Source organism: Nipponia nippon, unplaced genomic scaffold (assembly GCF_047370975.1).
Source record: "Nipponia nippon isolate SJK-2023a ecotype South Korea unplaced genomic scaffold, ASM4737097v1 scaffold_25, whole genome shotgun sequence".
Taxonomy (NCBI): Eukaryota; Metazoa; Chordata; class Aves; order Pelecaniformes; family Threskiornithidae; genus Nipponia; species Nipponia nippon.
In genome coordinates this window covers 1,497,250-1,520,899 of record NW_028262342.1, presented here as the reverse complement: position 1 = coordinate 1,520,899, position 23,650 = coordinate 1,497,250, and the positions used below count along the sequence as shown (strand labels likewise).

At 46.0% G+C, this 23,650-nt stretch overlaps 1 protein-coding gene across 7 annotated transcripts; it reads left to right on the top strand.

Annotated features, from left to right (window-relative positions):
- The first annotated feature begins 336 nt into the window (after positions 1-336).
- On the top strand, positions 337-19,323 carry LRIF1 (ligand dependent nuclear receptor interacting factor 1). 7 transcript variants are annotated; one of them, XM_087762201.1, is made up of 6 exons: positions 362-499; positions 3,994-4,069; positions 4,189-4,339; positions 6,341-7,856; positions 9,429-9,707; positions 11,031-19,323. In XM_087762201.1, exons 4-6 carry the CDS (start codon positions 6,354-6,356, stop codon positions 11,496-11,498), a joined length of 2,250 nt encoding a protein of 749 aa, XP_087618327.1. In that variant the 5' UTR covers positions 362-499; positions 3,994-4,069; positions 4,189-4,339; positions 6,341-6,353; the 3' UTR covers positions 11,499-19,323. The 7 variants fall into 7 exon arrangements, with proteins under 7 accessions (XP_087618323.1, XP_087618327.1, XP_087618326.1 ...); XM_087762199.1 differs by lacking the exon at positions 362-499 and adding an exon at positions 506-679; XM_087762200.1 differs by lacking the exon at positions 4,189-4,339.
- The last annotated feature ends 4,327 nt before the right edge of the window (positions 19,324-23,650 follow it).

Here is a 23,650-nt window from a genome sequence, read left to right as displayed (position 1 = left end):
GGGAGGCCCGGCCCGGGGCTGCCCCTTCCCCGCATCGGGGCCATCGCCGGTGACAAAACCGGCCATTGCCAGCCTCGAAACGGGCCGAGCAAGAAGCAGTCCCTCGCCGCCTCCAGTTACTTCCGGCGGCCGCCGGAAGCGCCGCCACCACTGGCTGTGCCGTTTGCGGCCGCCCGGCGGCGCCGCGCTCCACTTCCGCCCTCTCCCGGAAGTAGCCGGGGCGGAAGTGGGCACCGGTTGGTGGCGGGGCTCGGCGGGAGGCGGGGCCCCGCGCTGGAGCGGCCGAGCGGGGAGGCGGGGCGAGCGGAAGTGACGCGCCGCCGCGCCCCAGCCCGCCCGCCCTCCCGCCGCGGCCGTTGTCCGCCGCCGGTGCCGCGTTCGCGCCCCCCGCGGCGGGGGCGGCTCGGCCCGGCCCCTCCCGCCGCCGCCGCGCCATGTCCAGCCGCCCGCTGGGGGCCCCGCGGAGCCGAGAGGAGCGGCCGGGCAGCGCCACGCAGTTGTGAGTACCGGGCCCCGGGCGGCGCGGGGCGGCGCGGACCGGCCCCGGAGCTCGCCCCCTTCCGGCGTCGGGCTGAGGTAGGCGAGCAGCGCCGCCGCAGACGGGCCGCCGCCGCCGCCCCCGGTTCTCCCGGACAGCTCGGGAGCGCCCGGCACGGCCGAGCAGGCAGAGACCCGCCAGGTACGGTCCCGCTGCCCTCCCTCCCGCCCTCGGCGGGGCCCAGCGGGGTGCGAAGCGGCGGCGCGGGAGGGGCCCGGCTCCGCCATCCGCCCCCTTTCTGGGGCGGGGAAGGGGCGAGGTGTCGCCGGTGTTGGGGCGTTGGTTGGGGGAGCACCCCCCTTCCCGGCGGAGGAGGGGGAGAGGCTGAAGAGGGGGACGGGGGCGTCGGGGGGAAGCGGGCGGAGGGCTCCGGCGGCTCCTCCTCCTCCTGCCGCGCCCGTCCCGGCTCTTCACACCTCGGCTCCCGCAGGCAGTGCGCTCGCTCAGCTCCCCCGGCACGACGGCGCTCGCTCCTTCGCGCGCAGGGGCTCGCGTTTGCTCGAGGCCAGTGAAGTCACGGTGCGGTTAGGCTTCCGCCGGAGGCGGCCAGGAAACTGGGAGAAGGACGAGGGACGTGAGATACAGGGGTTTAACCTCTTACAGCAGTAGAACGGCTTTACGCCAACCTGTTAATTCAACTGCACCATCAACGTGCAACCGTAGACCCTATGTGAGCTGGATGATCCAGACTCTAATCGCGCCAAGGAGATTTTCTAGGCTGCCTGCGACTCCGTGTTTACATTCCTGCTTTAAACGGGCAGGCGCTCAGCAGGGGCTGACGGCTCGGGTCGTGCTTTGGCTCCCGATGCATTTTGCTCGTCTCTCTGGAGTTCTCTGGTTGCTGCATCTCTTCGGTGAAGAGTTTTGGGTTCGCTTGTTAGAGCCGCGGGGTTGCTGTGGCCCTGGGCTGTAGCTTTGGCGCTGTTGATGTTCTCTGCGGTTCTGCCAAAGGTTTTATGGCTGGAGGAGGACCTGGTCATTGATCGGTACAGCTGTGGTTTCTAAAAAAGCACAGGGACTGTTTCCCGGCAGTTAGCACATTGTAGAATAATTACCTGTACTCCAGGGAATATTCCACAACGGGTGAAAGTGTTTCGGTACAAAATTATTGTCGAACGGAAAATGTTTCTTCTGCCATTGTTGAAAGCTTCTGGATTACGATAAAACCGCAAGCCATTAGGAGTGGCTTGGACCTAAATTCTGGGCAGGATTCCTAGCTTTATATGCAAACTCAACATAAATTTCCAGGTTTCCTTCAGGTAATAATAACAAAAGATATTTTGTTACAACGTTCAGCTAATCCGTGGATGGGATACGGCTATATAAAATAAATATAGACTACAAGAAATTAATTTTGGTTTGTCCCTAGATGTATGCTTCCAATTTATAATAAATAAATAAAAAATAAATTTGCCGCTTCCTGGATTCAACTTAACCCATTAAAATAAATGAAGCTGGTTCTCTGAAGTTCGTAGTGGCTTGTAGTCCCTGTTTGGTTTATTCATATTCATAGAAGATAAAAGTCGTCTCTCAAGGAATAGCTGGGAGTAAAGGTAGACTTTATAAAAAGTAGCTTGCTTCTGCCGAAAGGGAATGTTTCTTCTGACAACTTTGAAGTATAATTGACATTTGAGCAAGTCTTTCTGTCCTTTTTATCTCCACTGATATATTTTTTCGATGGCATGATCATGATTTCTGTTGCGGTAATGTCTTGGGATGCCCTGCTGGTTGCAATGGTTTTGGCGAATGGTTTTATTTACTGAAAATATTCTGAGGGTATTTTTATTAATGCAAAAAATTAGGGACAGAAGATGAAGTTTTAAATACTCAGTATTTTTTATTTGAGCCTGCTGCTTAGTAAGAGTAATAAACGATGTGGGATGAGAACTTTAGACGATAAAATTTGTGTGCCTGATCATATAAGTGAAGAAAACAGGAATTCTATTTCAACTGAGGGAAACGTAGGCTATTCTTCTTTTTATTTTTCTAGCTTGATAGAAATAAATAAATAAATAAATAAATCTTCTTGTTTCTTTCTGTTATCTCTGCTTTTGTAGCTTGCTTAATGCCATTTCCATTGTTGACTAAGAAGCTTTCAATATTGCCAGGCAGACTATTTATCTAAAGAAGCAATGACATCTTTCAGTCAAGAACAATGTTATCTAGTTGACATTTGTGAATGTCACAGAATTTTTTTTTTTTAAAGAAAGCTGACTACCTGGATTTGATAGTTTCTGCGGTGACATTAGATAAAATTTCTACCAGTCCACCACTTTGTTTTTTGGGTTTGTTTTTTTTTCCCTTCCATGAGCTTATTGTCCTCAAGTTCTGTTCAGGGATCTGCCTTATATTCAGGCCTTGGGCCACGCTAAAGTATCATAACAGTAATAGTATTTCTAAGCATTAATATATGAGATTTGAGGAGGTTGTGGGGTAGGGAAGCGAAGGAGGATGAAGAGGAGAAAGAAAACTCTAGTAACTATGGGAAAAATCGCCAAGTACAATTTGGCATGATTTACAGAATTCCTATTATTATTTTTTTAGGAAAAGAAATTAGCTTGTTCTTAAACTAAATTAATCTGACACTCTTAAAGGGGGATACTGATGGGGATATTGATGGAGACTTCACTCCGCTTAAGGGATTCTTACAACATATTCTTCAAACAATGGCCTACAGAGTGAATTAGAACAGCTTCTACCTCTCCTCTTCATCACTCAATAACGTATGAAAAAGCTGTAAATGCTTTATTTTATTTTGGTAACGTGAAACGTCAGTCCTGGTTATTTCTTTGTATCACCTGAAAAAGTCTTTAGTGATGTGGGATTTATACGGTGACGCATTTTCAACTTATATCTGAAGTAGCAAAAGCATCTAAAACCGTCAACAATGACATCTTTGCTTCCTCTTTCATAGATGTTTGAGTAAATATGTGTGAATACAACTTCTCAATAGCCCATCTGAACATTTCCTTCTTTCTTGTCTATCTTTTAGCTTTTTGTAATTCTGCAATCCTGTAAGTACCTGCTATTTGGTTCAAGTAAAAGAATGTTATTTTCGAGAAAACTGTAATTTTGGGCTTTCTTGCTCTTTTTGCATAGAGTATGAAGATAAAAAGCTGCAGTTGTCTTCTGTAATCATGAAAAGCAGAATGATCTAGAGTTCAGACAAACTGGATTTTTTAAAGGAGGTTTCTTCCTCGGCCTACTTAAAAAGATCCTGTTTGTAGCACAGTGTCAAAACCAGTTTTTTTAAGTCCATGGAAAGGAAGGTTAACAGTGACTCAAGGTAGAAATGGGAAGAGTGGAGGTGAGCACTGGAAACCGGCATTGCTGCTGAAGAAAATATTCACGCAAATGCATCTGCTATCTCATCTCTCTCTTTCTCTTGCTTCCTCTCTCTGATCTTCTCCCCCTCCTCTTGCCCAAAAGTTAGAGGTATCCCTTTGCTTTGACAGGTGGAGGAGCGTGCCTCTTTGGAGGTTTCTTCTGCCCTTTGATGCCTATTTGCAGTGCTAGTTAGTTTGAGTGGAGGTAAGTACCTGTAAGTACCTGTTTGTAAAAGCTGTAGTGGTTCAGCAGTTCCATGTCTGTAGAACTTGCTGAAAATTTCCTTCTGAATTTGCCTTCAGAATATTATTTCTTTTACACAGAAAAGAAGTTGAGACTGTAGATCACGGGTTATTAAAGAAGCATTGAGAGATTCAAAGCGTATAACAGATACAGATGCAAAAAGCTGTCCAGTGCTGGTCTTCGTAATTCTGCATTGTCAATAGTGCTAGGAGTGCTAAAGTGGCTCCAAAAGTGAGTCTCTTCTGCTCTAATTAAGTTCAAACATATAAATATTTCTAGTTGCTCTTTGTTTAAGCAAAAATATTTCTGTAAGATCATTACCCTTCAGTGCTTGTCCTTCTCAACTATCATTTCTGTTTCCAAAACATCCAACTCCATTTTACTACTAAAACCTCTGATGGCAGCTTCCACTAGGCACCATGTGGTATATTGCCTATGTTTTCATTTTCAGTACGTTATTTTTAAAACAAAACTTTTGAAGAATTTCCTGCCCACTGCACTGATAAATCACGTAAACATCTGCTTTTTCACACCGTATGCCTAGAAGCGAGGCATTGGACCAAAATGTTGGACGTGGGAGTTAATTCTAAGGTTACAGCGAGGGAAGCTCTGCGTGTCTAAAGCCTTTATGTTTTAGACAGACGATAGCATGGTTATTTATGTTGACCACCAAGGGGAACGTGACCCCTCAGGCTGTAGCAGGAACTGTCCAACTCTGGGAGTGAAGAGCATCCTTGTGACTTCTCACTTGATGGGAAAAGGCAATGTCTTGACTGACCTCTTGAGCAGATACAACGGTGGGACACATAAATGATATCTCCTAGTCACTCGGTTCCAAGCTGAGTTGGAAGCCCAAACTGTAATGCTTCGCTGCCAGAAAAAATGCCAGTGTTTCAGAACTACTTCACAGTAAACAGAACACAATACTGATGTCATCTGGACTGGGACTGGGAAATAATCTCATGTCCATGTTATCTGTGCATTTATTGAGGTAGAAAGTCAATGGGAGAGAGCGAGAATGCTCTTGGTGACTAAAGGTGGGGTTGACAGCTTTGCCTTTTAATCATTCTGGATCTGATGTCAAGACCATGAAACCTATTTCCAGTTCATTTGGTCTCTTCTTTACTAGCGAGGGAGACTCTGTTTTGATCATATATGTCTCAACATGTCATGTTGCTTCTGCAGTGCTTTGGGCATTAGATTGTTCTTCTGAGAGTCCAAGGGTTCTTTGGGGAAGATGCCTGCATTCGGGCAAACTCACTTGAAGCGGGAAAGATTCTCTGTCTTGCAATGGACTTGAAAAATCTTGGCATTTGAAGTAGTCACAACTAACTTTTGGTTTGACAAGGTTCTATCTGTCTGTTTGCTGTTTTGACTTCCTGTCTTCACCTGCAAAGAATCTGTATTTACTCTTCAGATTTCACTGGTGCTGTTTCCACGTATTCCTCCTTGGTTTTGAAGCCTTTTCCTTTTTAGACTTGGACTTCTGTTCTCATAAATGTATGCACCTTGATAGCGTTTGAGGGTTTTTTCTTTTCGTCTCTGAAGATGGCCACCTTTGTAGTCTGTATCTGCCTAAAGAATGAGCGGGCAGGTGAGATGTAGGCATATGAGCTGGTCACCCTACATCCTATTCTACAAAGTAAATGTATTCTGCATCTTAATATCTTTTTCGTATGTATGTGTCTGAAGTAATTTCTGCTTCCATCTTGCCGTGCAACTAATCTGCCTGTATTTTCCTGAAGCTTTCCTGAAATTCATGCTTCGCAGCATTAAGTAGGGGTATTAATAGTAACAGGGAGACGGGAAGGCAGAAAATATGGTTTCACTGTGAAATCTGGAGATAATGTTTTTCTTTTTCAGAATGAAAGGCCCTCTAAGTAGAAGAGGAGGATAATGTAAGGTGTTTTCTTGGGTCTTTTAACTTATTTTTATCTGAAAAGGATGCATTTCTGGCTACTCTGTGGTGTAAAAGTTGGACATTATTTTCAGATAGTCTGTGGTATTCTGAAATGCTAACCTAAAATGTACACTAAGTAGGTCAGTATGATTTTTGCCAGTGAAGTTCCTGAAGATCAGATCTGGCATTTTTCAGTAGTTAATTTGCTTCTAAGGCATAGCAGTGCTGGGTATACAATTCACTGATGCACATTAATTAAAATATCTATGCAGTGTTCACTTACGCTCTCTTTCGTTTTTCTTTTTCTTTTCTATTTTCTTTGTTTTGTTAAGCATTGCAGGCTGTATGTACCGAGTAGTTCAGACGACGGGACCAGATGGAAAAAACCTTCTGAAATTACTTCCAATTTCTAAATCTTCTGGAAGCTTTGTGCCAATAGTTCAGTCTTCAGCCATGCCAAATAATTCTAAAGCGAATATTTCTAGTCCAGTCCATCTTACTTTTAAGACACAGCTTGCCAATACTACTGCACCTTCATCTGTTAAGATACCTGTTTTTCAGTCTGCTGATCCTGGAAAGATTATTCTTACAAGGACATTAGACAAACAGGAAAGTGTTAGGGCAGGTTCTGAAAAAGAAAGCTTAATTCCAAAATCAGCTGCTAACATCCAGAGCAGTTGTGTTTCCATTGATAGACTGTCTTTGCAGAACATTGCTGTAACAAGTTCATCTAACCAGAGTAACACTGCATACATGTTGGTAGACACAAAAAGTCTTCCAGTTACTGTGAAGTCTCCAGTACTGCCCTCTGGCCACCACCTCCAGATACCAGCTGATGCAGAAGTGAAATCTGTCCCAGCTTCTTTTTTACCACCTGCAATACAGCAAAAAATACTTGCAGCTGCAACAACAAATGTGTCTGGAGGAGCTGACAGTACAAAAATGCCATCTGTTATTTACGTGTCACCAGTGAACACAGTGAAAACAGTACTTCCCAAGTGTTTGCAAGCCATTTGTCCAAAACCTGCCACAGACGTTTCAAAAACATTAATAATGACAACTACACAAAAGGGAAATAATTCCTCTCCTGAGACAGTAACATCTGATGGTCAGCAGTGCCAGCAAACTCCAATGAAATGGATTGTGCAAGAAAGTCCACAGTCATCAGCGCCTTGCCTTATTCCTGTAAAGTCATCAAATAATATGGCTTCCAAGATCTTGAAAACTTTGTCAGACATGAAGAATGTAGAAGTTAACTCGGCAAATATTTTACCACTCTCTTCTAGTGGTCCTGGTGGAAGCCAAACAAAAATCACATCTATTAAAGATAATGCTCTGGTCATGTACAATGGGAAAGTCTATCTGTTGACCAAAAGAGGCTCTGATGTTCTGTCAGCCCAAGCTGACAAACAGGCATCTGCCTCTTCCGATGCTTCACTTAAAAAGGAGACATCCAAGCTAATTGATTCTACTGCAGTCAATAAAATAACCAGTAAAGTAGTGAATCTGGTATTGTCAAAAAGCAAAGGAGTGGTGCTGTCTCAGAAAGATCCAAAACCATGTACAGACTCAAAAAATTCTTCACCCACTGGCTTAAGAAATGACTTAAAATCTGCACCTGCAGCTCTGGTGACACCAAGTGCTAATCAGCAGAATTCCACTGTAAACCAGAGAAAGAGTTTGCCCTTCACCGAGAGCATTTCAAGTGGAGTGACCCCTATTACAGCAGTAGGGACGCAGGAAAATGTATGCCAAAATGGCAAAGAAAAGATTCATTCCCCCAAAGCAGCAAGTGCTGTTTTACCTCAGTCTAAGCAAGAGTGTGCTTTCAGTGAAGACTGGCAAAAGGTAACTCTCTCCAATAAACATGCCCATCTCAGTCTCTGCTAAATTGTTGTATGGTCCTGGTTCTGTTTGGATAAAATGGCTATTAATAAGTTCACAGATTTTTGTAACCGGGTATCCTGTCACTGGAAATGCTGGTCTAAAGTGTGGTTCTAATCAATAAATGATCTCTTTTTTTTTTTCTTCAATAAGATTGCACTATGCAAGTGAGAAAATGTGTAAAGAAAAGAAAGGGGCAGGAAATAGATGACTTTTTGTTTCCTCACAAGATAAATTGTCGGTAACAACTGAGACTATAGGAAAGTTGTTAATTGCTTCAGCTCTGGGGGCTATCTGCTTTCTAGTGTTGTTGATGCCACGTTCTCACAGCACAGCCATTGACTCTCTTGTAGGTGTGATGTAAGGTAGAGAAGTTTGCAGCTACACAAGAGGAAAACAAGGTGGAAGAGCAGGGTTTGTCATCCAGAGACAAACTCTGGTGTTGCACTAAGTCAGCTGCAGTCTCCGCTAGCTCAGACAGCCAAACGCAGGAGCTGCGTTTCTGTCCTTTCATGCCGTGATGGGGAGGCATCCACCTCCTTTGACTCATGGTTACATGTCAGGCAGAAGAAACTCTTGAGATCTTTAATGGCTTTCCCCCTTCAGGCTGGACCTACATATTCTTTTAAGATCATAATGTCAAAAGTATGTGAAAAGTCCTTAGCCTCAAATCCCACAAACTCTACCCATGAAGGATTGTAGGTCAAGTTGTCAGTTGCTCAAGAGGCCAGAATGAGTTTGCGTCCAGATAAATCATTCTGAAGCTAGTTTATACTTGCTTGTGTTGACCAGGCAGAAGAGAAAGGTCCGCTAAGCATATTTGTGCAAATTTTAGACATTTAATCATTGCAACAGACTGTAGGGCCTCTTTTTTTGATTGTTCCTCACCTGAAAAATGGTTAAAATAGACTTTTTTTTTTCTTTTGTTCAGTGCTGTGTGATGCCAAGTGTTAGCATTCTCATTTGCTTTAACTGCTGTGAAATACAGCATATCAAATGTTTGCTGCTTTTAGTCTGTAAATTTGCAAGCCCATGGATTGCCAGACATACTGATGTGAGATTGAGCTTGAAGATCGGAAACAGCTCAGGTTACAATGAGGTTTGATACGAGAGATGGCTAATAGTGCTTTGTTAGTACTATCAACCACAATGCAAATCTGAAATGCATTCAACAATCTGAAAGTGACACTGTAAAGACACTATCTGATCTTCCGTCATCTTCCTTTGTTACTTTAAAGTTTTAGAACAGGTGATTCCCTTGTTGCTTCTTTCACTTCTGTGGTTTGCTAGTTGGACTGTGCATTTTCTGGATGTTCCACGAGGTACTTGGGGTTTTAAATAACTAACAAGAGTGCTAGACCTATGATAATATGTATATCATTTCTCAAAATTGGCTTGCCTGTGTTAAACGTAACTCTTGGAGAATGGGAGACAAAACAAAGGTTCACCTGTCTTTCTAGTAAGTAGTTTTTAGTTTATATGTATGGAGAGAGAGAGAGAGTGATTGATGGCGCTCTCGCTTTTTCTCTATTTCAGATCCAGTGTGAAAAGATGGATTCACCGGGAAAGGGTATTCAAATCAAACACCAAGAGAGGCCACATTGGAAACAATACTTGGAATTACGGAAAAAATTTGGTCTCTCTAAGGAGGAGAGAGTGTACCTTAAGAGAATACCATTAATGACATCCTGTGAGAAACCAGAAGAAAGGGTTTGTTCCAATGACAGCTTGAAAAGGAAAAATGATTCTTGCAGTTCATCATCGTTAGATGTGGAAATAACAAATCAACATCAGGAATGTGTTAAAGAGGAAAAGGTATCTTGAAATTTTTCAGTGCTAAAATGTGTACTGCAACGCTTTCAGAAAGCAGCATATGTATAGTCGATACAGAGCTGCGTGTTTATTGGGACCCTCCTGCCTCTGGATTCATCAGGGCAAGTCAGTAATTGTTATGGTCCCTGTGAGAATTGTTCCTAGAACCTGTTTGTGTACCGCAACAGAGTTGTGTGATTTCAGTACGACTTGACTACCATCTAAGAATTTTTATCCTCTTTTCTGGGTTACACTGGAGGAAATTTGAAGAACAAATGCTTTGAAGAAGACTGGACCCTCTAGTGGTGGCTGAACAGTCAAAGGGATAGTCTGTATTGGAGCAGAAACCATACCTCTGTAACCTCATTTATATTTAGTCTTCTGCAAACAATTATGTTTGTCTAGTAGTGCAATGGATATAAGCAGAATAATAGAAGAATAATTCCTTGTGAGGCTTTACCCTTGAGTCAGTCAAGTGCCATTATTTCAAGGCACTTCAGTCACTCACATGACTAGGTGTGGCTGACTTCCAAAGAAAGCTATCCACTTAGTCATGTGTGGTTTTATTGGAAGAAATTTACGTGCATACCTGTCTAATCTTTAGAACTACAAATGTCTTTATAAATGTAGTCCTTTGTCATTGGCTAGGAACTTGCTTGGGTGCTTCTGGAAAGGTTCCCTCAATGTAAGGACTTCCATCTTGATGCATTAAAATGATTTTGTCCATCCAAAGTAGTTCTGTTCAGCCGTAGTGTTCTAAATTTTCTTTTGTATGATTCTACTCTACCCAGTCAAAGGCTTTCTCAGGTTTTAATAATTCTGTGTTAAGAGCCCTGCTTTGAGCAGATTTACTGGCTGCTCTTAGTAAAGTACATTAACATTTAAATAACAAAACAGCTGCAAGGAATGCAGTCTTGTAATGGACATTATTGCTAATGTTTGGGCTTTTTGGAGAGGTAAGCGTGAAGAATTCTTCTACATTTTGAGTTTTCCTGTCAAGTTAGATAGAAAGTTTTTGTCTTACACTACAGTTAAAGAACTTAAGCAGCAACAGGAGATAAGTATGCATAGGAAGAGCAGAAGTGCACTGTTGACTAAGGAAGGAATTGAATGGTCTGGCATTGTTAACTGGGAATCTTTGCTAGAAAAATATTGAACGTGGAAGTATGTTTGCTCAAATTGCTAGAAGAAGCATCTTCCATATAGTAATTTGAAGAAGCTTGTAACAAATAACTTGTAATTTGTGCTTAGTGAACTGTGATGTTGTAATGTAGAACGATGCTCAATTTCACAGAAGTATATTTTGTATGTTTCTTGACTGTACAGATAATTGTGGATCTGGAAGAGGATTTGACTAAGAAAAGAAAAATAAAATCCTCACCACTGTCAGACAGTGGAAAGAGAAGGAAAACTTCAGTCAAATCAACCACAAGTCCAAGTTCAGAAGATAGCAGCTCAAGTTCCAGTGTACTTAACAGAAGTGTTTCACCTCCACCAGTCTTAGAGCAGCAAAGTATTTCCACGGACTTTGTTGTATTGTCTACAGGGTGGGACTCTGAGCAAGACCCATACTCGCAATATAGTGACGTTACAGACTCGAGTATTCCAGTTTTAGTGTCTTGTGAAGATGATACTTCGGTTCTTGAAGGTTCTTTCAGAGATGATGCTTTCCCTTTGACTCCCCCAGACTTGGATGAAACAATACGGGATGAAAAAATAAAACGACTTAAACAGCTCTTAAGAGAACGAGAAGCGGCACTTGAAGAGATGCGTAGAAAAATGCAGCAAAGCTGAAATACTGAAGCTGGTGATCTGGACGATATTCATCTCCATTTCAGTGACTTCAAGAAGAAATTCCTTGTTTAAACGAACACGAATATTTCTGGTAGATGGAAGACCTTAATGAGATTTACAGTATGTTTGTATTTAGAAAAGTATAGGTTTCTTGTTAAATACCAGAAATAAAAGACCTGGACCAGGAAATTCTGCTTCTGGGACATTATATGTATCAAAGAATGCAGAAGATAGGCATTTTTATTAGTGTATTTTCTCTATATTTTGAATTGAGGGGTTTCAGTATTAGTCCTAGCAAATAAGCTTTCCCACTTTGGAATTCATGGCCTATCTCTTAGAAACTGAATGTAAATTGCAAACCCCAATTGTAGATATTTTTTTGTTTTCCTAATGTTTTATAGCGCATGACAACTTTTGTGAATTCCTGAGGACTGTCAATTGTCATAAAAGGTCAATGGTCAGTGTTTAATAAATGCTATTTAAGTGATCTGGGAATTAGACTTTAGGCAGTAATAATGCAGATATTTGTACAAAACCTCTTACAGATGTGAAGACGGAAGCAGTAGAAAGCCCTGCTGACAGTTATTTAGATACGTGCCTCTTACCGTTACTATTGTAAGCCTTTATAAGGCCTTTGCCAGCTTTGCAATGTTGAAGTTTGGTTGTGGGGTTATTTTTGCAGGGAGGTGGGTGTGTATATTTTTTTTTAAACAGAATTGTGTTGAATAATAACTTGTTGAAGCAAAAAAGGAATATTTCTTTATCCAGAGGTGGTATCTTCAATAATTCTTGATGAGTATCTTTTCCATTAATTTGTTCAGTTGTTAATTGAACACGTCTTTTGTTACCTTCGTTTGATGCTACCTTAGTTTTGCATTGTTGGAGAGATGTCCACTCAAACTGTCTTTGCTATCATAATTTTTATAGATCTTTGTAGTGTATTTTCTCAGCATCTTCTGTCCTGTGTTGTATGGTTGCCTTTTGCTACCCTCTGCTGTCCACGTCATTGAATCTTGTAAGGCCTTTCTGCAGTTCTTTATTGTTAGAGCCATGAATAACTTTTGCCAACAGAATTCGCCATTGTTTTTTTTTCTTGTCCATTTATGGTTATATTCAACATCACTGATTCCTGTAGAACTCCATTGCTGATTTCTGTTCACGGGAGACTATTTGCTACTATTCTTATTTTCTGTATTTTAATCAAATTTTCATCTGCAAGGTTTTTCTCTGTTATCACGTGGATGCCTAGTGTATGTATAGGGCTTTGGCGAAGGGTGTTGCTTTGGAGATGTATCTTTGGAGAGCCTAGTAGACTGTATCAGCCCTATGTTCCTTATTAATATGCATCTTGACAGTGTGAAAAACTCAAGTGGATTAGAGAGGCAGAACAGCCTTTTATAAGGGAAGAGAAAGATGGTCCCTGCTCTGAAGAGCTTGAGATGGACCAAGTGTAGGAGAAGATGATATGCCAAACATGCAATGGTGGGTGAAGAAGGAAGGTATATAATGGAACTAAACTCTTTAATGATTGAGATGACTGTATAAGAGGCGAGTGCCTGTGACAGAGCAAGCAAATAAGGGTGATATCATGGGCATCCATGGCTTCACTGGGTATGGAGCGAGTGTTTTGGGGCAGAAGTCTCATAGTTTAGCATAGGGAAACAGACACTTGAAGGGCTGATGCACAGCGGAGAGAATGATGTGACTGAAGTGAGCCTCATGACCTACGTTATCATGAGCCCAAGGATCGCAGAGCTAGGGGCACATGCAAGACAGCTGAGCACCTGAGGAAAGGACTGTGTTGGTTGGACCAGTGACCTGCATCCTGTAGCCTGACAGTGAGGCTAAGTTGCGTACGGAGCAGGTGTGCGCAGATGTTGTGTGTCCTTTATTGGTAAATATGTGAAGCAAAGAGGCTCGTTCATGGGAGATGATTTTTTTGAGCAGCCATTGATACCAGTGAGGAAGATGTCTGCAGTCTCATCTGTCCTTGTTCCAGAAAGTGTGGAAGAAGTGTAAGTTTGGCCAAGCCTGCCTGTCAAATATAAGCAGTAGTGAGGAAGCAATCGTTCTGTGTGAAAAGTGGGAATATTCCCCGCACGGATGTGGGTGTGATGGGTTGACCCTGGCCAACTGCCAAGCACCTACCCAGCTGCTCACTCGCTCCCCTCTCCTGCAGGACGGGGGAAAATAGAAGGCAGGCAAGACTTCTGAATTGAGACAAGACAGTTTAACAGATTAAGCAAAAGCTGCATGCCGGCAAAGCAAAATAAGGAATTTAATTACTGCGTCCCATCAGCAGGCAGATGTGTAGCCATTTCCTGGGTCTCAGCGTGCATAATGCTTACTTGGGAAGACAAATACTGTAACCATAAACATCCCTGCATCCTCCTCCTTTCATTAAGCTTTTATTTGCTGAGCATGACATCGTGTGGTATGGAATGTCCCTTTGATCAGTTTGGGGCAACTGTCCTGGCTATGTCCGTTTCCAGCTTCTTGTCCGTCCCCAGCCTACTTGCTGGGAGGGATGCAGAGTGAGAAAAAGAGGAAGCTCTGATGTTGTGCAGGCACTGTTCAACAGTAGCCGAAACACTGATGTGTTATCAACACTGTCTCCCTCACAAATCCAAACCGCAGCACCGCGTGGGCTGCTATGAAGAAAACTCGTTCCATCCCAGCCAGACCCAATGTGACGTGACGGCCATCAGAAAGGAGATAGAAGCAGCCTTGTGTCTGGTATCCGGCGCTGCAGTCACCTGTTGTGATACTCTTCCAACAGACATCGCTCACCTATCCTAACGGTCTTCTGACAAAATTCCTGATAGAATTAAATCTGGCCAGGGATGTCAAAGGCAATAAAAAAAGCTTCTATAAGTACGTCAGTGATAAAATGAAGACTAGGGAAAATGTGGGCCCTCTCTGGAAGGAAGTGGAAGACCTGATTACCTGGGATATGGAGAAGGCTGAGGTGCTCAATGACTTTTTTGCCTCAGTCTTCTCCAGCAAGTGCTCAAGCCACGCTACCCAAGTCACAGAATGTGAAGGCAGGGACTGGGAGAATGAAGAACCACCCACTGTAGGAGAAGATCAGGTTTGAGGCCATCTAAGGAACCTGAAGGTGCACAAGTCCATGGGACCTGATGAGAGGCACCCGCAGGTCCTAAGGGAACTGGCGGAGGAAGTTGCTAAGCCACTAGCCGTCGTATTTGAGAAGATGTGGCAGTCTGGTGAAGTTCCCACTGACTGGAAAAAGGGAAACATAACCCCCATTTTTAAAAAGGGAGAAAAGGAAGACCTGGGGAACTACAGGCCAGTCAGCCTCACCTCTGTGCCTGGCAAGATCATGGAGCAGATTCTCCTGGAAACTATGCTAAGTCATATGGAAAATAAGGAGGTGATTGGTGACAGCCAACGCAGCTTCACTAAGGGCAAATCATGCCTGACAAATTTGGTGGCTGCCTACGACAAGGTTACAGCATTGGTGGATAAGGGAAGAGCAACACATGTCATCTGCCTGGACTTGTGCAAAGCATTTGATGCTGACCTGCATGACATCCTTGGAGAGACATGGATTTGATGGATGGACCACTCGGTGGATAAGGAATTGGCTGGATGGTCAAACTCAGAGAGTTGCAGTCAGCGGCTTGATGTCCAAGTGGAGATCAGTGAGGAGTGGCGTTCCTCAGGGGTCGGTATTGGGACCAGCACTGTTACTGGCGACATGGACAGTGGGATTGAGTGCACCCTCAGTGGGTTTGCCAACGACACCAAGCTGTGTGGTGCAGTCGACACATTGGAGGGTAGGGATGCCATCCAGAGGGACCGTCACAGGCTAGAGAGGTAGGCCTGTGCAAACCTCATGAAGTTCAACAAGGCCAAGTGCAAGGTCCTGCACATGGGTTGAGGCAATCCCAAGCACAAATACAGGCTGGGCAGAGAATGGATTCAGAGCAGCCCTGAGGAGAAGGACTTGGGGGTGTTGGTTGATGAGAAACTCAACGTGACCCGGCAATATGTGCTTGCACCCCAGAAAGCCAACCGTATCCTGGGCTGCATCAAAAGAAGCGTGGCCAGCAGGTCAAGGGAGTTGATTCTCACCCTCTTCTCCACTCTGGTGAGACCCCACCTGGAGTACTGCATTCAGCTCTGGGGCCCCCAACATAAGAAGGACATGGACCTGTTGGAGTGAGTCCAGAGGAGGCCATGAAGATGATCAGAGGGCTGGAGCACCTCTCCTATGAGGACAGGCTGAGAGAGTTGGGGTTGTTCAGCCTGGAGAAGAGAAGGCTCCAGGGAGACCTTATAGCAGCCTTCAACTACCTGAAGGGGGCCTACAAGAAAGTTGGAGTTTCTACAGGGCACATAGGCACAGGACAAGGCATAATGGCTTTAAACTGAAAGAGGGTAGATTTAGATGAGCTATAAGGAAGAAATTCTTCACTATGAGGCACTGGAACAGGTTGCCCAGAGAAGTTGTGGATTTCCCCATCCCTGGAAATGTTCAAGGCCAGGCTGGATGGGGCTTTGTGCAACCTTTTCTAGTGGAAGGTGCCCCTGCTCATGGCAGGGGGGTTGGACCAGGTGATCTTTAAGGTCCCTTCCAACCCAAACCATTCTAGGATTCTGTGAAAAGTCTGTCCTTTATTTTCCAATGATCTCCAAAGAAATTAATGAAGCTGAGTTCACTTACCTTCTCCGTTCACTGGGAGGATTCCAGGTTTGACATTCTATGACACGCCATCTTCTTTCTTCCAGAGCCTCTTTTACCCTAGCAAAGTGGTCTATTAGCCTCAGTTTGCTCTAGAGACAATGATAAGTTATTGAAAATTTGGAGAAGAATCCTCACTGCAGGATTTTGAAGAAATGTGACCAGTAGGATTTGGTGTAAAAAAGTGAATGGGCCATTTCCTTGTGATCTAGTAATGGAAAATGCTCGGTGCAATTCAGAAAGACAAAACCAAGCCATCTGTGGAAGAGAAAGAGATCTCCGTCTTGGAACAACATCAATGCAAAGTTGAAAGGATCACTGAGAGCCAAGAGAAGCCACTTGGTGTGCTGATGTAGGAAAGTTGCGCCAACAGCAGGAGCAAAGGGACTTCCAACATCCAGGGACCTTGCAGGTTGTTGGAACTGCTCCGCATCCAGACACACTATCTGTAACACAGATTCTGTTTTTCTGCACTGTTCAACCGTGAACTCCTATGATCTGTTAAGAATTTCTTTTGGACGGAAAAAGTAGAGTCCTGGGAATGCTGGCTGTGGCCCTCGAAGAGAAAGTTATTGGCAGCCATCCCTGTGTGCAGCCTTGGGTGGCAGAAGGCATTGCAGTTACACACCATGCTTGCTGCGTTAAGTACATAGCAATATGAAACCCATGGATTAAGGCTATGAATTAAAGCTATTACTGTCAAGCAAATATTCAGGAAGAGTCAGTGGAAGACCTTTTAGGAATTTCTGGGTCCAAAGAGCAAAGGACAAAACAGATTGGGAAGCAAAGACAATACTGGGCCAGTTGCCAACATCAGCCTAACCTGGTGACTTGGAGGATCTGGACAGAACTATCCATGTGCAAAGGCGTTACTTTTCAGCTGGAGGACAACCCACCACAGCACCGGCATTTCTGTATGAGGACACAGATCTTCACCGAGGTCTGTCCCAGCCATTTAGCTTGAGAGGCCGCCTGGAGGCTGGGCACCCTAGAGTCCATCAGGTCCAGTTTCTTCCTGGCAAGCCAACAGTCCTCTGCTGGGGGTGGAAGTGTGCAGAAAGACTAGAAAATGAGTTAATCTGCAGATACTTGTCATCAGAGATGTGCAGATTCAGCTTTCAAACTGTTTTGGACAGTGTGGAAGTGACCCTGAATTTCCTACAGTTGTGTGATTTGAGTGGACAAATTGTGACCGATTTCCAATGGCCCAGTCGGCAGTGGGAGGCTGAATTTGGCAGAGCCTTACCTGTCCTCCTCTTGTGGACGTGGGAGGCGTGGAGCAGTTCCAGTGCAGTCTGAAGAGAGCTTCTGGCAAATGGGAAGGGAGATGGCACTGCTTTCAAAAGCAAAACATAAAAGCAGATGTAGTCAGTGCTGGATTAGCCTGAAGATCCATCCAGCCCATCCTCGTGTCTCCAGCAGAGACCAGCGTGGGGAAGGAAATCAGAATGGAAACCGATAGTGGATGGAAAATAGTACAAAGATGTAATGATCATACATAAGACTTCACTGGTACTTTTCATTTTCCAGCTACAATAGCTCTGAAAAAGACATGGTATCTTTATGTTTAATGCCCCTTGGGTTTTTTTCTTTGTCCATATTTTCTATTAACTTTTTGAGGTGGGTGTAACCAATCCTCAAGTCACCAGGTCCAAGCAAAAAATGACTTTGTAGACTTTTTTCATCTTAACTCTTCAGTCTTTCTTTTCCTAGACTGGGAAATTCTGTGTAGGCATCCTCTGAACCAAAACTATCCCAGACTTTTGACCATTTTTCTTGCCCTTCTCCATAGCTTTTCAGTTCCACCATAATTTTCTTCAGATGGATGGACCAGAACCACGATGCTGATTAAAATGTCATTGCATCATGGAGTTAGTGGCATTTTGATGGTTTTTGTTTTGCTTTCTATACCTCCCTAATAATTTCTTATATTCCAGGGCACTTTACTATTGAGCTGATATTTTTGTGGACTGATCTACTAAATTTGCTGATCTCTTTGAACATAACGGCTCATTTAGAGCTCATGATTGTGTATGGAAACAAAAGGGTTTTCATTCATCTACACTGAATTTCATAATTTGTTTTATTGCTCAGTTATTTGGTGTTATGAGAACTTTCTGAAGCATTTTTCAGTTTTCTTGAGAACTGTGCCACTGGCAAACTTTGACATCTTGCTCTTCACCCACTTTTCTAAATAATTTGTAAATGTTGAAGAGTACAAACTCCAACAGGAGTATCTGGGACTTCTTCCTTTCATTGAGAAACCGACTGTTGAATAGCCTTTCTTCTCTTTAAACCAGCTATTTATACAGCTGAGGACAGTCCCGCTTTTGCCATAGCAGCCTGGTTTCTGTAAAACTATGGTGAAGGAAGTCCAGGTAGATGATTGACCATAGATCCCTGTTTACAAGGATATCAATTCCTTTGGTAAATGATACTGGATTTGAGGCAGGTCTTGTCTTGACTGAACCCGCAGAGACTTTTCTTCGGTTGTAAAGAATTGAAATAGAAAAGAGAAGACCAGTCAGGAGAGAGAATGAAGAGTCATGGGAGCAGCAGAAGAAACAAGCGGCAGAAGGACTGTGAGGATGGCAGGGGTCGATGGCACTGAGATTAGCAGGTTGTTGAGATCCCAGCACATCTATTTGCAGCTACTGAGGACTTCCAGCTCAGGAAACTAATGACAGTCTAAAACAAAGGCAACAGCTTGAAATGAAAATTCAAGCCTTTAAGAGATGATGGTGGGAAGACAGGGTAGGAGGCACAAGACATCCAGACAAGATGGAAAAGAGTAGTAAGTAAATCCAGGTGGTTCACACAAGTGGAGAAGGATGGACCGACAGAAAGATCAATCTGTCAGTCCTAAAGGGTATGAAGGGTACTTTCAAAGCCAATAGGTAGTTGCCAAAGTCAAAACTGCCCAGAAGATGTGAGGAGGATTTGGAAGCTCGTGTCATCCTCCATGTCACAGCAAGGAACGCCAGAGAAGCCGCCTGGATACACGTGTCTTGGCACCGAGCTACTGGCCAGACCACGTGGACACCTACCTCAGTACCTGCCTGTGTTATGAGTGTGAGAGAGGGTTTTAATTTAAAATAAAATCACCTTCTCCAATAAGATCTACGATTGAAATTTACTACGTTGTTCTGCAATGTCACAACATTTTCCTACACAGTCTAGCATTGCTATTCCATTTTTCTATTTTTATTATAATTGCTACCTATTTTATTGGTATGGACAAGAAAGCGCTGCTCTTATGGCTCCAGAGACATCCCTGGGAGCGCTTCAAAAAGGTGGTGGTGTATTTGCCACTCTCCTGTCTTCCAGGGCTGAAGCAGTTCGCAATGAGAACTTATTTCAGCTGTTTCATCTTTTATTCCTTTAGGGTTCTTGTTTGAACAGGAGAGTATAATCCTGTTCATTCATAAACTCATAACTGTTCATCAGTTCGGTTTGAAACTTCTTACTTGCAGCTCAGTTTCATAGAATCACAGAATCATAGACTCATTAAGGTTGGAAAAGACCTTTATGATCATCCAGTCCAACCGTAACCCAGCACTGCCAAGCCCATCACTAAACCATGTCCCCAAGCACCACATCTATCCGTTCCTTAAATCCCCCCAGGGATGGGGACTCAGCCCCTGCCCTGGGCAGCCTGGGCCAGGGCCCGACAGCCCTTTGGGGGAAGGAGTTTTCCCTAATACCCAACCCAAACCTGCCCTGGCGCAGCTTGAGGCCGTTCCCTCTCGTCCCATCGCTTGTTCCTGGGGAGAAGAGACCGACCCCCCCGGCTCCAGCCTCCTTTCAGGCAGTTGCAGAGAGCGATGAGGGCTCCCCTCAGCCTCCTCTTCTCCAGGCTGAGCCCCCCCAGCTCCCCCAGCCGCTCCTCCCCAGCCTTGGGCTCCAGCCCCTGCCCCAGCCTCGCTGCCCTGCTCTGGCCACGCTCCAGCCCCTCCATGGCCTTCGTGGGGTGAGGGGCCCAGCGCTGAGCACAGCATTCGAGGGGCGGCCTCACCAGTGCCCAGCACAGGGGCACCATCACCTCCCTGCTCCTGCTGGCCACACTATTCCTGATACAAGCCAGGGTGCCACTGGCCCTCTTGGCCACCTGGGCACACTGCTGGCTCATGTTCAGCGGCTGTCGACCAGCACCCCCAGGTCCTTTCCCACCGGGCAGCTCCCAGCCGCTCCTCCCCACGCCTGCAGCGGTGCCTGGGGTTGTTGTGCCCCAAGGGCAGGACCCGGCCCTGAGCCTTGCTGCCCCTCACCCAGTGGCCTGGGCCCATCGCCCCAGCCTGGCCAGGGCCCTCTGCAGAGCCTCCCTGCCCCCCAGCAGATCAACGCTCCCACCCAACGTGGTGTCGGCTGCCAACTGACTGAGGGTGCCCTCAGTCCCCTCCTCCAGATCATCAATGAAGATATTGAACAGGACCGGCCCCAGTACCAGCCCTGGGGAACACCACTGGTGACCGGCTGCCAGCTGGGTTTGACTCCATTCACCACCACTCTCTGGGCTCAGCCGTCCAGCCAGTTTTTAACCCAGCACAGAGTGCACTTATCCAAGCCATGAGCAGCCAGTTTCTCCAGGAGAAACTGTGGGAAATGATGTCAAAGGCTTTGCTAAAGCCCAGGTGGACAACGTCCACAGCCTTCCCCTCACCCACTGAGGGTCACCTTGCCATAGAAGGAGATCAGGTTGGTCAAGCAGGACCTGCCTTTCATAAACCCATGCTGACTGGGCCTGATCCCCTGGTTGTCCCGTACGTGCCATGTGATGGCACTCAGGATGATCTGCTCCATGACCTTCCCCGGCACCGAGGTCAGGCTGACAGGCCTGTAGTTCCCCGGATCCTCCTTCCAGCCCTTCTCGTAGAGGGGCGTCACATTTGCCAACCTCCAGTCAACTGGGACCTCCCCGGTCAGCCAGGACTGAGAGTGGCTTGGTGAGCACCTCCACCAGCTCCCCCAGTGCCCTTGGGTGGATCCCACCTGGCCCCAGCGACTTGTCTGTGTCTACGTGGTGGAGCAGGTCGCTGACCGTTTCAGACAGATCCGTCAGTTCCCTGTGATGAACGGATGGGAACCTTGCTGGGCCCTTCTGTGGTGCTCATGCATACCAAGATCTTAATTTTTGCTGATAGATTTTTCTTTGAGGACTCAGTTTATTCCTTGATCTTAAAAACCTTCTGGCCAATTTCCTCCTGACGTTTGAAAACACGGTTGTTGTCCCTTAAGTCACCTGCTCATTTGGATGTAAGTTCAATTTATCCAAGGCTGTTTTTCCTACATCTGACGGCTGCCTTAACCCGGCTCAGCCATGCTGGCTGTCCCCCTCCCTCTCCAAGTCGTCTTGGGCTAGGTGGCACGCATTTGCTCTCTAAACAGCCTCCAGCAGCTTGCATAGATTTTGGCCTGTGGGCTAACCCTTTTAATTCTCTTTTTTTTAATTTGATGATGGCCTCGCTTGCTAATAATTTTTCTTTAAATAATCATAATAAGACCTTTTTTCAATGCATAAAGGATGAGTCGGGTGGAACAGTTTCCTTCCCTAACACTGCAAGCTCCTAGCTAGGTCCTGCCCCATCTCCTCATGCTTCTCTGAAGGTAACGCTCAGTCATTGCCATGTTCTCTGTTGGTTTTTTTTCTTTGCATTTTTACCACATCTTTCTTGCCCATTCTCCTCTCTCGCCAAAGCTGCCCCCCCCAAGCTGGCAGCCTCCCGTTTGGCTTCGGGTGGAAAGACGTGCGTATTTTCGTACTCCACCTCTGACACCTGACAAGCGGTGGTTGAGCTTAACGCAATCTGACAAACCTGAGCTGGCCAGGTGGGAGGACGAGGATTCACCAAGAATTGGAGTGGCTGCTGGATGTTGCCGTTTTAGCAGGTTTTTCTCCATTTTTAATAGATGCCTTATGTCAGCATCCCTGTCAGTCTTCCCAAGAGGGCTCTGACTCCTTGGCCTGCTTCATCTCCAGCGTTCAGCTGCTGACAGATGCTTCCATCCTTGCTGTCCTTGCAGCAGGGTGTGGGGCTCATTTCAGGAGCAACGCTACGGAGCCGCCTTGCACGCCAAGCAGGTGAGAAAGTCAGCCCTGTTTTCGGTTACGGTCTCACAAGAAGACCTTGGTGTCATTTAGGTGGCGGTTTCTCTAGCCCCAGCCTGTAAGTTTTCTGTAGTCAGCCAGGAGGAGAGGAAGAACAAGTTCACAGGAACTGGCAAGGACAAGAAGTATGAACGCAGCCGCTCCTTCCCGAGGAAATGCTGATGAACTCAATAGGAGTTGACCGAAACAACTTCTCAGGGAGCAGCAGGAGTGGGGCTGCTCCCCAAGGAAGGACGAGCTGGGGTCACTTGGGCCCAGCCAATGCCCTCAACAACCAGGGCAGGGTTGCAGACAGAGCAGGGTGGTGATGCCAGGGTCCCTGGACAGCCCCAGGCGAGGTGACGTGGTGAATGGAGTTCTGGGTCCATCCAAGATGGTCAGTCAGAAGCAGCAGGCATTGGGAGCGGAGACAGGAGTGACTGCACATTTGAGGTCCGTGGAGGGGATCAGGTTGGAGGAAAGTTACCTACAACCTAGGCCTGAGGTCTGCCCACAACTAAAGCTGGGGGCAGAGCTGAAGGCATGGCTACGCACAGCATAGCTCAGGCCGGGACTGGGTGCTCGAGGCTGGGCTCACGTGGAGCTCCTGGGCCATGGGCAGAAAGTGTGTGAGGAGGTGCCAGGTGAGGCTGGTCAGGGCAATTAAGGTACATTAATGCCCTCAGGGACCTGTAAGTCCTGTAGCAGTGAGGGAAGCGGGTCCTTGTGTTGGCTGCTTGAGTCGTCAGCCTTTCCTCAGCCAGCACAGTCTGACTGCGCCCAGCTTCCCGCCGCGGGACTGGCCAGCAGAAGCCTTTAGCAGGAGCGGTAAGACCTGGCCCAGCCCTCAGGGGCACCCTTCTGTGTTGGTGGGACTGCAGGGGACGGGGAGAGCGGGGCAGCGGTGCCGTGGGGTCATGTAACCCCGGAGCAGTCGGTCAGGAGTACGCGGAGCTGTCCCCGGGTGCTCCGCATCCCGGTCCCTGGGTGTTCCTCATCCCGGTCCCTTTGGTAGGGGGTGAGAGAGGAGGAAGAGGGTTTTCCTTGCGTTGGGGCGATTGTTAAACAGAGAAGAATTTGATGCTCTGAGGTTGAACTTCTGTGGATATGCAAATGAGCAGGACACCCAACAAGTGGTGCTGAGCTGGGTGGGGGAGCCTTGGGGGGGCGCTGGGTTTTTAACCGCAAGTTTGGGAATGCGCTGTTTGAGGGCGATCTCAACCTCTTCCCAGAGCTCAGACTCCCGGCTGCCCACAGTCTGGCGTGGCCGCTCGTTGGAGCGCCGCTGCTGTGGAGAAATGTGGGGCTCTCCGGAGCAGGAATTGCCCCCGGGCCCAGCCTGTCTGGTGCTCGTTGCCA